Genomic DNA, 16,508 nt, shown 5'->3' with positions numbered 1-16,508 from the left:
GTATATCTAGAGGTTGTTAGTACTACCCAGTCAGTCAGTCTGTAGTTCACCTGGGCTGTTTCCAGTTCTTCCTTCCTTTGTTTGTATTTTTATTTTTTGTTACTTTGTTAGCAGGGCAGCTTTATTATTTGTAGACCTGTTTAATTTCAGTTCTTTTTCTTTCTCTTGAGTTGAGTTTGTTTGGACTATGTTAGATTGGACTTATGTTAGATCTGCTCCGGTGGATTTCATTGTCATTTTTTATTTTTGATGGAATATTATGTTCGTTCTTGGCCCCCATCACAATAAACGATGCAGATTTATTTTCACAGTCACCTTTGCTCTTATTTACCAAGGGTGCCAATATTAGTGGAGGATACTGTTGTACATAAATGATCAAAAATGTCATTTTAATTTAACCATTTCAAATATTTTTCTTTAAAATATTTATTGTTCATTTTATATTTTCACAAGGGAGTGTCAAACATGACTAAAATATGTCATTAATATATAGATGTTGATGCGTAAAGACACTGACACATTTTAAGACAGACCAAAAAAGCTAAATATTTTTTTTAAGACCCTAATTTAAAGGAAAAACATCACAATTAAATATTCTGCTTATACAGTACTTGGTAGATATGCACAACATTGCAGAATTATTTTCCAACATAGTAATACCCTTTTGTTTATCATAAAATGGAGTACATTTTAAATATATTTTATAAGAATCACACATAAAATGGTAACACTTTACAATGAGGTGTCATTTGTTAACATTAGTTAATGTATTAACTACCATAAACAATGAACAATGCATTTATTACACTATTTATTAATCTTTGTTAATGTTAGTTAATGAAAATACAGTTGTTCAGTGTTTATTCATGTTAGTTCACAGTGCATTAACTAATGTTAACAAACACAACTTGTGATTTTAATAATGCACTATTAAATGCTGAAATTAACATTAAGATTAATAAATGCTGTAGAAGTATTGTTCATTTTTAGTTCATGTTTACTAATGTTGTTAACTAATGAACCTTATTGTAAAGTGTTACCCATAAAATAATGTTTGTGAATGCAAAGGAAAAAATCCATTACAATAATATTATCTCTTACCTTAAAGGGATAGTTCACCTAAATATAATTGTTAACTATATTACTACTTGTAAAAGGGTTTTTGAGGTAGTAACATAGTGTTATGCAAAGAACTGCATGAATATATTTTATTGATCCATTTTATTGATCACTGGTTTTAATGCCTCTAGTGTTCATTTCAGCTAGAAACTACAACAAATTGTATGTATAGTAGTGATGCGCAGATGAGCTAAAACGTCACCCGAATCCACAGCTTCAAATAAATTATTCACCCGCCTGCGCCTATATTTTTGTCTGATTTAGATAACCGCACCCAATCATTTGTACAGTCATGACAAACCTGGAAAAGTCATGGACTTTTAAAACAGCAATTTCCAGGCCTGGAAAGTTTTGGAAAAACAAATAAACCCAGAAAGTTTTGGAAAAGTCATGGCAATCTATTTCACAATTCTCTGTATAATAGAATTATGTTTAATCAGGTCCTGAATTTCGGATTACTCATTCCCGCAGATTTCAACTTTAATATGAGGGAAATTCCTGCAAAACATTTATTCAATATAGCGTGTAGGTTAGATGAGTAAACAAATCCACACAAACCATCAGACAAATCAGTCATTTGAAAACAGCGTGAGCGATTCAGCTGTACCGCGTCCTTTCTCTTTGACCTTCTCTGCACATCGGTGCATCTAGAGCTGCTACACGCTGCGATACAAGACTTTAGCTCGTGTTTCGGTACAGTTGACAGAGTTGTCAAATGCCTAGTCGGTCATTGTTGCATCGTCACAAAAATGTATTATTTTCACGTTGTTGCGCTGAAGTGGCCAAATACACACAAGTCCTGGCGAGTATCCTCATAAGAACTGTCGGTTTTGCCTTAAGTTAATGTAAACAGTTGCAAAAGAAAACGCATGTGTATTAGTATTGGATCCGTGAAATAGGTCTTGTGACAGCAGCCTAATAAAGCTGTGCCGTCTGTCATTAATGTTAATCAAATAACAAAAGACAGAGAAAATCCCTCACTGCTCTTGACTAAATAATGTTTTGTTGAATAATTCTAATATGTTAATTTACAGTTTATTCAATTTCTGTAGCCCATTTAAAACACATTCATATTTAAAAATGTAGTTAATACATGCATCATTAATGCTATATTTTATCCACCCGCGACTCACCTGCAAATAATCAGAATGCATTTTTTTATTACCCGACCTGCGGATTATCCGCAGCGCCCGTGGATATAACCGCCATCCGCGCATCACTAATGTATAGATACGTTTTTGGAGATTTGCAAAAATGTAGGTAGAGGCACTTTTTTATGTTTATGTTAGAATTTTCATTATTTTGGGTGAATTATCCCTTTAAGCCAGATGTTATTCATTATTCTGCCCTATTATGTACTATGTGTAATGTAAATAAAACAAAATATCTGTAATTTAAAAACTAAATTATTTGAAAATGTACAAATGATGAACACCCAGTACTATAGCTCTATATGTAAGATACAAATAATCTGTAGCCTCTAAGGCACTCTGAAATGGAAAAAAGTCAAAGGCCTTACATGGAAGATATGGAAAAAACATTTGCGTGTGCAGACATAGAAAGTGGAAAAAAGAAAGATAATAGGAAGATTTAACAAAAGTTTTGGATCCATGAGGCTTTGAGATTCAGCAAGTCTTCAAATATCTTCATCCAGATGTGCTCACCTCAACTGTAAGAAAACAACAGAAAGCTTTATTAGATATTATACTACGGGGCCGTTGAATGCTTGAATCTGATTGGCTGACGAACGTTCTGAGGTGTGCAATTATTTTCAGGGAAACGCACGGCGAACGTAGTTCCAGGCAGCTCTCTTGACCGCATTACAGTTCCATATCACTTCGCATAGTTAACTGTAATAACGGAAATTAGCATACAGTAGTGCTAACGTTACCTATACAGCACACAGGACTAACAAAAACAACAACATGACAGACATTTCTCACTAGCGAGGTAATAACAGCGCTGCATCTTAAAGCAGACTTACAGTTTAGAGACGGTGCTTCAGAACACTGTTGAGGGACACACAGAGGTAGCCTAATTCATACAAGCTCTCTCTCTCTCTCTCTCTCTCTGTTTCTCTTTCTGTGTCTCTGTCTCTCTCGCTCTCTTTCTAATAACTTCATTATTAACTGCATTAGTCTGCTATCAACGGCTCAAGCCTCCATTGCCAGCTTTAAAATGACGTTTTGGAACTAGCAAAAGAGTCGTTGGATGAGATGCGGAAGAAATAATCCTACTCACAATAGCGATTTAAGTAGAAAAACCGGACGAATCCCTTGAAATATATAATCTGATCGATGTCTTGAGGTGTGGCAACCGTAGTATAAGCGGAATAATTGACTCCGGACCGTTGAATTATTAGAAAAATAATGCACACCCGAGGTGTAACGGCCACTCCGCTTCGCGTCGTGGCCGCATCACCACCTCGGGTGTGCATTATTTTTCTAATAATTCAACGGCCCGTCGTCAATTATTCCTTACGTAATACATGTATAAATTTTTTTTTTTCACAAGTTACCACTGTTTAAGTCTTTTGGCAGACCAAAAATACACAATAACAGAAAATAAAATAAAAATAGAAAATATCTATTACTTATTGAGTGTGCATTCATTTTTGACCATATATGTGTGTTGTGTATCTTTCTTTATTTGTATTATTTACTTATTATTTAATCATTTATTCATATAATTTTAATAACATTTTATATTACATTTTTTATGATTTTCCTTTTGTAGTGCTTTTTATGTCATTTACTTTTCTGTTGTTTCAAGGGATATTTGTGTTCACAAGGTAAAGATAGGAGAATGGCTTCATTTCAGTTTTTATCATCACAGGGCAATGTTGTGAAGCAGTAATTTTCCATAGTTATTTTTCTTTGGTATAACAACACTTGTTGAATTTGTGCTGGTCAGACAAAGTACAGAATGGAATCCAGTTCAGACAAAGTTCGGATGAAGTCTAAGTGAAGTAGGAATGAAGTACAGTAGTCTGAGCACTGAAACATTCACAGCTAAAATAATACACAGCTAAAATAATATTTTTTTTTTGTCTCTTGGTTCACACTATTTCATGGCTACCTCTGTGTAAACCTCTCAGTTTTGGGTCCCACTTTATATTAGATAGTAGTGACCTTAACTACTATGTACTTACATTTAAATTAATCATTTGACACAATGCATTTATTGTGTACATAAGTGGTTTTACACTGTACTTATATTTTTAAAAATACCTATATGTAGTTACATCTGTAATTAATTTCTGTAACTACATTCATAATAACACTGTTAATTAAAAGTGCTACTGCCAGACCCGGAGATCGGCTGAATGGATTCAAAAACGGTAAAACTCAACTGTTTAACTCTTGGGGAGTTGTAAAATGAGCCTATTTCCAAAAAAGTGGAGTGTTCCTTTAAGGCCACCTAATATAAAGTGTGACCCAGTTTTGTTATCTGATTATAAGATAAGACTTGTTGTTAACTGGTTTTGTGTGTCAGACAAAAAATTTGGAATAACAAATTTGTGTGCGTGTTATGTGTGGTATTACCTGTGTCTCCCCTGTAGTGTTGGGCAGTATCAGCTCTACAGAAGCTATTAATTGGTACATACTGCAGTGGCTAGTTAATATTTTTGAAGCGATAAAGCTTATAAATGGCAAAACTGTGTGTGTGAGAGAGAACAAGAACAAGAGCGTACTTTCCACAGATAATACATTTTTGGAAATTAAAAAAAAGAAAAAATGTCTTAGATGTTTTGACATGGTGAGCTATGCGCTTCTATGATTGGAAGTGTAATGCAAATAATGCCTCGTTTCCACTGAGCGGTACGGTACAGTACGATTCGGTACAGTTAACCCTGATCAGGCTTGCGTTTCCACTGCCAACAGTACCCTTTACTTGATAGGCATGGTGTATGCGGGAAAGTAGCGATCGACAATAAAGCACGACAATAAGCACAACTTTGCCTCTTTTATGTCAGTTTTAATGAACAATAATAACCATTATAAAAGTATAAGTACAAAGTATAAGAGGCTTATATAAGAGGAAATAAAGACAAAAGCAAACAATTCACAGTCAAACCTTTGCTACAAAGTCAGCGCTGTAAGTTACTATGGTAAAGTTCAAAATAAATATAAAGTTAAACTTTGTGCTCAGTCAAAACGATATGACCAGGAACAACTAATAAATTCAACGAGACCACGAATGGCTGTTAAATATGCACAAAACAAATCGATTCTCGTTTAATCCCTACAGAGACATCAGAGCCAGTGGCAAATGTCAGAAGGACTATCCGAGCGTAAGGCTGCTCGAGGCGGATGCATGAGCACGGAGCACCCGGTGATCGCCTGGAGATTTGAAATCGGCATAGCAAATTTTCAAATAGGCGCTATATATTTATAAATAAACCACAGATCTGAGTTTTAAACAACTACATTCTCGCCTGAAAAACTCCATTTCATGACAGAATTACAGTAATATTTTGAAAATTACGTGGGTTTTTGGGCAATGACGTTTCACAAGTCCAAATACACTGTTATATTTTTTTTGTGTGTTTGCGGACTCTAATAAGCAGAACACAGCAGAGCGGAACGGAACGAGTGAAGGAGAAGCTTTATCCACTTGTATCACGCAAAAGTGACAATTCTGTTAAACCAATCAACTTCTGCAGTGAGTTTGGCTCCACCCTTTTTGTACCCTTTGCTGTGCTAGGTACCCCAACGAAAGAGTACCAAAAAAGTGATACGGTATGGTTCGCTATTTTGGTACCATTCACAACTTCTGACAATGGAAACCGACATAATTGCATACCGTAACGTACTGTACCGCTCAGTGGAAACGAGCCATAAATGACCAACACATTTGGAACTCCTTCATAAAAGTATATAGAAAATTAAACAAAGTAGAATGCCTGTAATGATTCTATGCATGGCTTTGCTTTGTTGCAAAATGACTATTAAAAATAAATAAAGCTACTATTTGATTTTTTTTTCCACTTATAGCCATAAAAGACATACTAATCATGTTAGCAGCGACATCTCCCTGTAACATGTGAAAAGACTTCAAAGTCAATAAGTGACTGTAAACAGATGGAAAAGAGTGCAACATTTCCAAAAAAGTGTTACCGTGCTTTTGGGTAGGATGTTGGGTTTTTGTGCAAGAGCTGGTTTCTTCATTAGAGTGGGTTTAGATGGTTTGGGAGAAGACGGGGCAGCAGTCACATGTGGAGAGGCTCTGAGACCATTGTCCTGAGCAAGTTGCTCTAGAGGGACACCTGCTATCTCATAGTGTTTCTTCCTGAGTTCACCCAAACGCAGACGCTCATTATCCAACATGTTTTCAAGCTCTAGAACCTTCACCTGGGAGAGGAAATAAAAACATAGGTTACATTATATGCACTATATCAAGATTACTCACAGAACTACTGCTTGGTTTCAGGAACTTCTCCAACAATAGCATTCACAAATGTGCCAAACTACTGGGGTGTAAGAGTTTCATACAGTTCATACAAATATTTAAGAGTAAAATTCAAGTACTTTTGAAGCACTTTCAAGCAGTGGCAGCTGGTGATTCTTAAAAGCAGAGGAAATGTTCATTATAAACAGTGGTATTACTTAATGAAAAATATTAGCCGCTTTCCTATCGTTCCTAAATAAGGGAATCATATATGATATGCTTCAGTCGGAATTACGTCAAGGAAATCGCTCATATGGCCATAACAAAGGACTTTAATGTTATTCATTATAAATATGTTGGCTTAAAGCCAACAATCAGTTATACTATTAAGCTTATTATGTTGACAAAAATACTGGTAAACTCTGTGATGCCTGTCATCTGAAATTACGTATGCTGCATTGTTTTCTTCATCTGCCCAGAAAAGGAAAATAAAAACACATTACTTTTCCAATTTGTAAATCAGCCTTTAACAGCACATAAGGAGAATAAAATTGGAGCGAGACTACAGTCTTGAAGGACACCGGACGTAAGAGAAACTGCATCTGAAGTAAATTCACCAACACTAACAGGGAACATTCTATTATTAAAATAGGATTGAAACCATCTGAGAGAATACCCACCCAGTGCTCCAAAGGAGAGATCAGAATTATAGAGTAGTCACTTGCATCAAATGCCGCCCTTAGATCTAACAGCACCAACACAGCAGACTTGCCAGAATGGAGAATCAGTAAAATATCAGTACTTTACCAGTACTGTTTCTGTGGAATGGTTTTTCCTAAAATCCAGTTGGAACACTTTGAAAATATTGTTATTAAGCAGAAAGCTCTGTAGTTGGTAAAACACAATTTTCTCTCAATTTTAAACATAAAAGAAAAATTTGAGACTGGCCTAAAATAAGTCAGCATTTTATAAATTTTTTCCCCATGGAATTGGGCAACTGTTGCCATGGGTTGAGTTACCCCCATGGGTTAAAGGTTTGAAATATTGCATAAATTACGTTTGACTGAAATGCTCGTAACATTGGAACATTTTGCATTCTACCCATGATAAACTGTGGTAGATGTTAAGGTTTGTGAAGGATTGACACTGATAAGAAGCCTTTTAGCTTTGGTTATGATCAATCTGCATAACAGTGACTGTAAAATGTGCATTTTAGGTATGGAAATTACATATTTTAAGTTTGGATATTATATAACCCCCTCAAAATCGTATGAGACCATCAAACAGCCTTAGTAGATCTAATAATGTTAAAACTAGTGGAGACTTTGAATGTAATAGGCTTGTGATGAGAAATAGCATGGTCATCTATTGCAAAATCACATACTGACAGGCCGCGTGAAAGCACTAAATCAAGAGTGTGACCATGCATATGAGTAGGAATGTTCACAGACTGTACCAAATCAAAAGAGTCAATAAGGCTCAAAAAGTATTTGGCAAAGAAATTAGCTGGGCAACACACATGTATATTAAAATCACATCAATAATTCCCCCTAAAAAGTCTAAAACATAAAACATGTTAATAAAGTCCTTATTTGGTTTAGGTGGATGATAAATGACTGAAATCGGCATTGGTTTATCCAATTCCAAAATAAGCAGATTATGCAACCTGACCACTGGTCTAGTCTCCTGCTGACATGTGTTGCGATGGGATCTCAGTTAAATACTCTGCGCTTGATGTTGTGAGATATTACCTGGTTTTACCTGTGCATTAAACGGTTATACTGCATACCTGCCAGCCAATCAGAATCCAGTATTCAGACAGACCATGGAATATATATATATATACACATACATACATACATATATACACAGTAGCTCACAGAAGTGAGTACAGCCCTCACATTTTTGTAAATATTTTATATCTTTTCATGTGACAACACAGAAGAAATGACACTTTGCTACAGTGTACAGCTTGTATAACAGTGTAAATTTGCTGTCCCCGCTGGCCATAAAAGAAACTCTCCCCGGTGTCATGTGACTTGTTAGTGTTACAAGGTCTCAGGTGTGAATGGGGAGCAGGTGTGTTAAATTTGGTGTTATCAGCGGTTTAGACATTAATGGCTGTGTGTTGAGTTATTTTGAGGGTATAGCAAATTTACACTGTTATACAAACTGTACACTCACTACTTTACATTGTAGCAAAGTGTAATTTCTTCAGTGTTGTCACATGAAAAGATATAATAAACCATTTACAAAAATGTGAGGGATGTACTCACTTCTGTGAGAAAATGTATATATACTGTATATATTTATATATATATACACACACACATACATATATGCGTATATCCAAAGTAACTAGTAACTCGCTTCTTGAGTAGATTTTTCATTGGATACTTTTTTACTCTTCCTCAAGTAACTATTAGAATTGTTACTTTTACTTGAGTAATAATTTATACAAGTACTTGTACTTTTACTTGAGTACAGTTTTTGGCTACTCTACCCACCTCTGCTTGATAATGTATTACTGGGTGGATTTCCTCCTGATGTATTAACTTCAACAGGTCCAAAATGTCCAACTGGTCCAAGCTGCTCTACCCAATATGTGTGTCACGAATCTGGTCCATGCTCTTCCAGACAATCACCACCAGAGGTCACCCGTTCACCACATTGACTCTTACACTACACAGCACACTGGACTACAGTTCCCACAATCCATTGCACAGATCACAGCTGTCACCATTCACATATCACACACACCTGATTATCATTTCCCAATCACTCACTCACTATTTAAGTCTGGGACTTGCTCTTGCTCAGGGCCGAGTATTGTTAGCATTTATCACTCACCTAGCGATAGCAACTTTACATAGTCATAGTCTTGCCTTGTTTTCCTGCCGTGTCTGACCCTGCCCGTGTTTACTGGATTTACCCTTAGCCTCTGCCGTTTGGACTCTGTTCGCTCCCAGTTTGGACTTTTGCTCTCGCTTTTGGATTATCTCTCTGCCTTGCCCTTTGGATACTGTTCGCTGATCGTCGACCCACGCTTGTTCCACGGATTGCTTTGTCTTGCCCTTGCCATACCTGTTTGCCACTGTCTGACCCTGCCTGTTTACTGACCATGTTTTATAATAAAGCTTTGCATATGGATCCGCACGTCTCACATCTCGTCAGCCCCGTGACAGAATACTCGGCCACACAAGGATCCAGCGGCTTTTCAAGAGGACATTGGCCAGGTATGGACTCTGCACGACTGTTATTAACCCTCGAGCAGGGCTCGCGACCGCTCAAGGATTATATTCAGGGGTATTTAGACCTCGCCTATTTTTCTGATCTGCCGGACTACGCACTCATAGATTTTTTTTGTGAGGGCATTAATCAGCCGCTCAAGGCTCAGTTAATCCGCGAGGGTCCCCGTTCATCTCTTAGTCAGTTCATGGATTATGCTTTGCTGTGTGTGGGCTCACTGTGGGTGTCGCGGAGGAACGCGGCACCGCACTCACTCGCGAAATGGCGGTAACAACAACACCCCTTCACGTCATCGCTGTCAAGCCAGAGTCTGCTCACATCATCGCTGATCTGCCAGAGTCACACCACGTCTCAGTGCTCCAGCCAGAGTCACACCACGTCTCAGTGCTCCAGCCAGAGTCACACCACGTCTCAGTGCTCCAGCCAGAGTCACACCACGTCTCAGTGCTCCAGCCAGAGTCACACCACGTCTCAGTGCTCCAGCCAGAGTCACACCACGTCTCAGTGCTCCAGCCAGAGTCACACCCCGTCTCAGCTCCTCAGCCAGAGTCTCTTCACGCCTCCGCCGAACTGCCAGAGGCTGTTACCACAGATTCAAGGTCAGTCCTTCGAGTTCTGATATCCAGTGTGATGGACCCACCACTGATGTCGGTGCGAGTAGCTGGCATTCCCAGGGCCTCAACCCTGGCTGTTACAGAGACTGTTCCCCTGACCTCAGTGCTTCCCGTTATGGCGGTCGCCATTTTGAGTGTGTGGGCTGCACACTGTGCTCCTGAGGCCTCTCCTGTCCACGAGTCTGTTCCTGAGGTCTCTCCTGTTCACGAGTCTGCTCCAGTGCCTCCAGAGGTGGCGGCTTCCGCTGCAGAACCTCCCAAAGTGGTGGCACCTACTCCCGAATCCAGTTCTCATGTCACGGCCAGGAGCGCCGATCCCGTATCCCGAGAATCCAGTTCTCAAGCAACGGCCAGGAGAGCCGATCCCAAATCCCGAGAATCCAGTTCTCAAGCAACGGCCAGGAGAGCCGATCCCAAATCCCGAGAATCCAGTTCTCATGTCACGGCCAGGAGTGCCGATCCCGAATCCCGAGAATCCAGTTCTCAAACTACGGCCAGGAGTGCCGATCCCGAATCCCGAGAATCCAGTTCTCAAGTCACGGCCAGGAGTGCCGTTCCCGATCCTCAAGCGTCCGCGCTGCAAGAGCGCCCTCAAGCGCCCGCTCCTCCTGAGCGCCCCAAAGAGGCCGCCTGTGAACTCACGCGCTGTCCTGTCACGGCCAAGGAGGCCGTCTGCGAATCCTCGTCCTGCCCAGTCACGGCTATGGAGGCCGTCTGCGAATCCTCGTCCTGGCCAGTCACGGCTATGGAGGCCGTCTGCGAAGCTTCGTCCTGTCCTGCCACAGCCATAGAGACCGTCCATGTACTCTCGACCTGCTCGGTCACAGCTCCTGTGACCATGGGGACTCTCTCTGTGGTGTCTGTCTCTGTTCTCCCCAGATCCCTGATCCTGCCATGGCTTCCTCACCAGTCCGCTCTGCCGTGGAGATACTCTGCCCTGTCTACGCCACACTGGTGGGCTCCGGCTCCGTCTACTCCGCCGTGGTGGTCAGTTGTCTGGCTCTGGGGGTCTCCTGCTCTGCCCAGGTGGGCTCTGGTCCCGTCCTGCCCTGCAACGAAGACTCTCTCAGTGTTGTCTGTCTCTGCTCTCTCAGTGTTGTCTGTCTCTGCTCTCTCTGTGTTGTCTGTCCTTGTTCTCCCCAGATCCCAGTCTCTGTCATGGGTTCCTGCCCTGTCTGCCCCGCCGTGGTGGTCTTCTGCTCGGGTCTGGTGGTCATCTGTGCCGCCGTGGTGGCTTTCTGCTCCGGTCTGGTGGTCGTCTGCTCTGCCCTGGTGGGCTCTTGCTCTGTCCTGGTCTCCGGTTCCGGCTGGATATCCTGCTCTGCCCTAATCCCCGGTCTTCCCACTTCCTCAAGGACCTGGCCCTCCGTCCCTCCCCCTGTTCCGCCTCCGCTCCACCGCCCTCCTGGATTGTTTAGGAGCGTCTGGAAGCCGCTCCTTGGGGGGGGGGCTATGTTACGAATCTGGTCCATGCTCTTCCGGACAATCACCACCAGAGGTCACCCGTTCACCACATTGACTCTTACACTACACAGCACACTGGACTACAGTTCCAACAATCCATTGCACAGATCACAGCTGTCACCATTCACACATCACACACACTGATTATCATTTCACAATCACTCACTCACTATTTAAGTCTGGGACTTGCTCTTGCTCAGGGCCGAGTATTGTTAGCATTTATCACTCACCTAGCGATAGCAACTTTACAGAGCCATAGTCATAGTCCTAGTCTTCGTCTTGCCTTGTTTTCCTGCCGTGTCTGACCCTGCCCGTGTTTACTGGATTTACCCTTAGCCTCTGCCGTTTGGAGTCTGTTCGCTCCCCGTTTGGACTTTTGCTCTCGCTTTTGGATTATCTCTCTGCCTTGCCCTTTGGATACTGTTCGCTGATCATCGACCCACGCTTGTTCCACGGATTGCTTTGTCTTGCCCTTGCCATACCTGTTTGCCACTGTCTGACCCTGCCTGTTTACTGACCATGTTTTATAATAAAGCTTTGCATATGGATCCGCACGTCTCACATCTCGTCAGCCCCGTAACAATGTGCTACTAGAGCCAAAATGTATGATCATATTAGCCTGGTTCTACACTACACTGGCTGCCTATTAAGTGAAAAACTGCTGATTTCTTGAAACTGTAAAATGTTGCACATTATTTATAAAGCCTTGAATGGTCTAGTTTCTCAGTACTTTGGACGATTATGTTCACTGCAGTCTTACAATTTTTGGCCAATTGATAATACCTAGAGTATAAAAATGGATGATACATCCTTTCCTATTCAGTTCCTAAACCCTGAAACAGTCTTCTTAACATTGCTCAGGGAGTAGACATTGTCAATTTAGATCTAACTTAAAGACTCATCATTTTAACCAAGCATACATATAACTCATTCCTTAAATTCCCTAACATGAACTACAGAAAAAATATGTCAAGTTATGCATTCACGTATACATCTACTTTACCAATTTAGGTAACTCTTTATAATAATTGCACACTATTAATCATTAGTTAAGCATTAGTAAATAGTCAATTAATCCTTTATAAAGCATTGTTCCAACATTAATAGGCATTAGTAAGCAGTTTATAAATACAGCTATAAATGTTGTTTTCTTGAGCATATCTATGTTTAATGATTGTATTTTCATACTTTATTAATGATCAATTTATCATTTCTAAATTATTACGTTATTTACAAACCAGTTATTTGTGAGTTTTCAGTGGTTCATAAGATATAAATCTTATTATTTAGACGCATGATAATAGTTGCTCAGTGTGTTAATAAATGCTTTATTAACACATATTCCTGCTGTAATTCATGATTAAGTCAGGTAGTTATAAAACATTTAGTAGTTGTCAGTCATCTACTTTTGTGAGCTCATCTAAAGTGAGGACTATTTATACCTTGTAAAGCATTTACAAAGGGGATTTAAAGGCTCATTTATCTTCCAGGTAACACTTTATTTTAGGAACTCTTAACTAGTTTCTTATTTGTATGCATATTACTAGAATATTAGCCATTTATTAGTAGTAATTAAGCACATATTAATGCCTTATTCTACATCCCTAATCCTACCCAATACCTAAACTTAACAACTACCTTACTAACTATTAATAAGCAGCAAATTATGAATTTATTAGGAAAAGTTGTAGTTAATAGTGAATAAGTGTTCCCTATTATAAGTGTTACCATCTTCCAAAGTTAAACAAACGCAACACAGAGGGATACAGAACACAGAAATATTTTTTCAAGATGCAAAAAATGAAACTGTACAACTGTACACTTGATAAAAAATGAAAAATAAACATCTGCAATTTCATAGAAAAAAAACAGTTGTACACTTTCATTTATTTTTGCATATATTTTGCATAGTTCTGTATCCCTCTGTGTTGCGTTTATTTTTTTTTTCTGTTAGGAAGATAACTGAGCCTTTAAATCTCCTTTGTAATAGATATGCTTATAAATCAAGATCAAGCCATTTATAACTGTATTTATAAACTGCTTAATAATGACTATTAATGTTGGTACAATGCTTTATAAAGGATGAACTGACTATTTACTAATGCTTACCTAATGATTCATGGCATGCAGTTATTATAAAGTGTTACCCAAATTTAATGTGATGTGACCACGGAGGGAAAAAAATCAAAACAAACCTGTGATTCCATTTCTTCTTTTTTGAGCTTAATTAGAGACATGCCAGAGAAGTCCATGGTGTCTTAATATGGAAATGAGAGAAGAAAATGTGAATAAATAGCATCACTATAACTTTCTTATTGAAGAAAAGCATGAGGAACCATGACCTAACAGCCCCTGTAACATCACACTGACCCTTATCCTCGATCTGGTCCTGCCCGGTCTTGGTGGACCCCACCACATTAGCAGCCATCTCATTAACATGGCGTGAGGCCTGCTGAAGAGCGCTGAGCTTCTTACTGCCACGGTCAGCTTTCACCTGTAAATGGAAAGGCAAAGATATGAAGCAAAAAGAGCAAATCAAAACACAAATAAAAGCATTTCATTAGTACTATGCAAAAGAAGAAAAATGACAGATGAATTACTGCAGTCAGAAGAAAGTTATGTCAAGAGACATTGTTGTATGTGTGCATGTTTTTCAGACTCTGTATTATTATTACCATTTATTTATTTTGTATTAATTAATTTAGTTAGTTAGTTAGTTAGGACAATTAATTATTTTTGGGAAAAGAATATAGTTTTATAGTTATTATGGTCTTAGCCCAACCCTGAAGCAAACTTACTTGCTCTTTTTTTAGTGGTGATTGGGGTGTAGGGCTGTCAAGGTGAAGAAATTTCCCTTGCGGTAATTTTGAGTGGCTCAATAATATGCGGTATTATCACCACACACACACACACATACACACATATATATATATATATATATATATATATATATATATATATATATATATATATATATATATATATATAATAACAAGGTCATGTTCAGAAATCAATGAAATCAAAACTAAACAGCATTGAAACAGGAAGTGAAGTAAACAGAAGAGAATGACAAAATAACGGCACACATAACAGCACATAAACCTGATGATAAGATTGTAAGGCTATTCTTAACCTATATGTATAACAGTTAGTGCTGATCCTCGAATCTGACTGAAAATGAGAGTTTCTGTTGATATCTCACCTGCGCTTTCAGTGAGTGCAGTTTCATTATTACGCCACACGGTGGCGGCAAGGGAACAAAAATTTGTTCTGCTCGTGTTTCATGAATTAGGCCCAATGTGTGGATGAAAAGTGTCTTTTTAAAAAAAATACTTTTGCAGCTCCAATGTACACTTTATTTATATAAATTTGCAATTATTTTGTACGATGATAATTGTTACAGTAATATGTCATGACAGTGTGTAAAAAGATTCAGTTAAACAACACTTATTGATGCACGGTGGAAGCTGCAAGAATTCACAATTTGAATTTGTCCAGAATTCTATTACAAACCCCAAATGATTGAACTAGTTGAAAACCAATCAAGAGTTCAACTTAACTTATGTTAATGGATAATGAAATCAGTTTAAAGGCTACTCCCAAATCTTTATTTACATCTCCATATGAAACCACCATTCTATTCAGCACTTAAGGTGGAAAACACCAAAAACAATTACTGTGCATGAACATGTTAGAGAGATTTCCAGTTCACAAAAAATTTGCTCCCTTTCAATTTATCAGTTGACATCTGAAATGAATTAAACATATACCCCCATAGGAAGTTCAATCTAAATTGAAATGAGAGGAAGAGGAATTTACTGATTTGTAATTCATAGCTCATTATATTATGGTATAAAAGTGAAACCTTGGAGGCTGCAACAAGCTGTGCAGTACTAGCAGCAATCTCGTGAGAGCAGACGATCAACTCCTCGTACTTCCCAGTGTGCAACACCACTTTATCAGCAGAATCACTGTTAAGAAGGGAAAGCACAGATTCATTAATAAAAATGTCTGGAAGTGTCTAGAACATATTGGTTCAGTTATTGATTATTAAGTTATGATCCTCAACAAAGACAACAAATATCAAATACTGTACTTAAAGCAAATGTCCAGAGATCATAATGAAGAATGAAATTCTAGTTTGGGCCAGCTTGGCACATAAACTTTTCCCCCCTTTTTCTTCCTCAAAAAGTCTCAAATCCTTTTTCAAAGTTCTGTGGTCCAACCAATATGGGAGAAAAAAAAACTGTCTGTTTGAGGACAGTGGACAACTAACTAAATTATATATATATATATATATATATATATATATATATATAACCTTCTAATAAATGGTTATGGTAATTTCACAATTCTATTGTTGATGCCACAGCAAACTACTAGACTAACTAATAAAAAGCTCAAACATTAATAAAACCAAGTAAATGTCTACAGGCAGCTCCTTTTCTCAACTCCTGTCAATAAGGTCTTGAAATATTAGATAATTTGACCTTTTGACTGCTAATTTGAAGAGAAGTTAGTTTAATGTTATGTGGTGCAGCAAATCCCCAAAAATGTAATGACAAATGAATAATTAATGATATTAGATAGATATTAAAAAACAAACAAAAACAAATAAACAAAGATCTGGACAAAGACCTATTTGTGGGATTATTATGGGGTCTGAGGTCA

General features: G+C 38.5%; 1 protein-coding gene across 1 annotated transcript in view; it reads right to left on the bottom strand.

The window, feature by feature from the left end:
* Nucleotides 1–419: 419 nt before the first annotated feature.
* Nucleotides 420–16,508, bottom strand: part of hip1rb (huntingtin interacting protein 1 related b) — a 74,699-nt gene continuing 58,610 nt past the window's right edge. Inside the window, exons 28-32 of the mRNA XM_079419093.1 lie at nt 15,703–15,808; nt 14,208–14,331; nt 14,033–14,094; nt 6,240–6,473; nt 420–2,788 (exon numbers count right to left, since the gene is read on the bottom strand). Of these exons, the coding sequence (XP_079275219.1) occupies nt 2,780–2,788; nt 6,240–6,473; nt 14,033–14,094; nt 14,208–14,331; nt 15,703–15,808 (535 nt within the window). The 3' untranslated portion in view covers nt 420–2,779. The remainder of the gene's footprint in view (nt 2,789–6,239; nt 6,474–14,032; nt 14,095–14,207; nt 14,332–15,702; nt 15,809–16,508) is intronic.

This window comes from Barbus barbus, assembly GCF_936440315.1.
Source record: "Barbus barbus genome assembly, chromosome: 6".
Classification (NCBI taxonomy): Eukaryota; Metazoa; Chordata; class Actinopteri; order Cypriniformes; family Cyprinidae; genus Barbus; species Barbus barbus.
The sequence above is the reverse complement of the archived record's forward strand: the minus strand, read 5'-3'. Positions and strand labels throughout refer to the sequence as shown.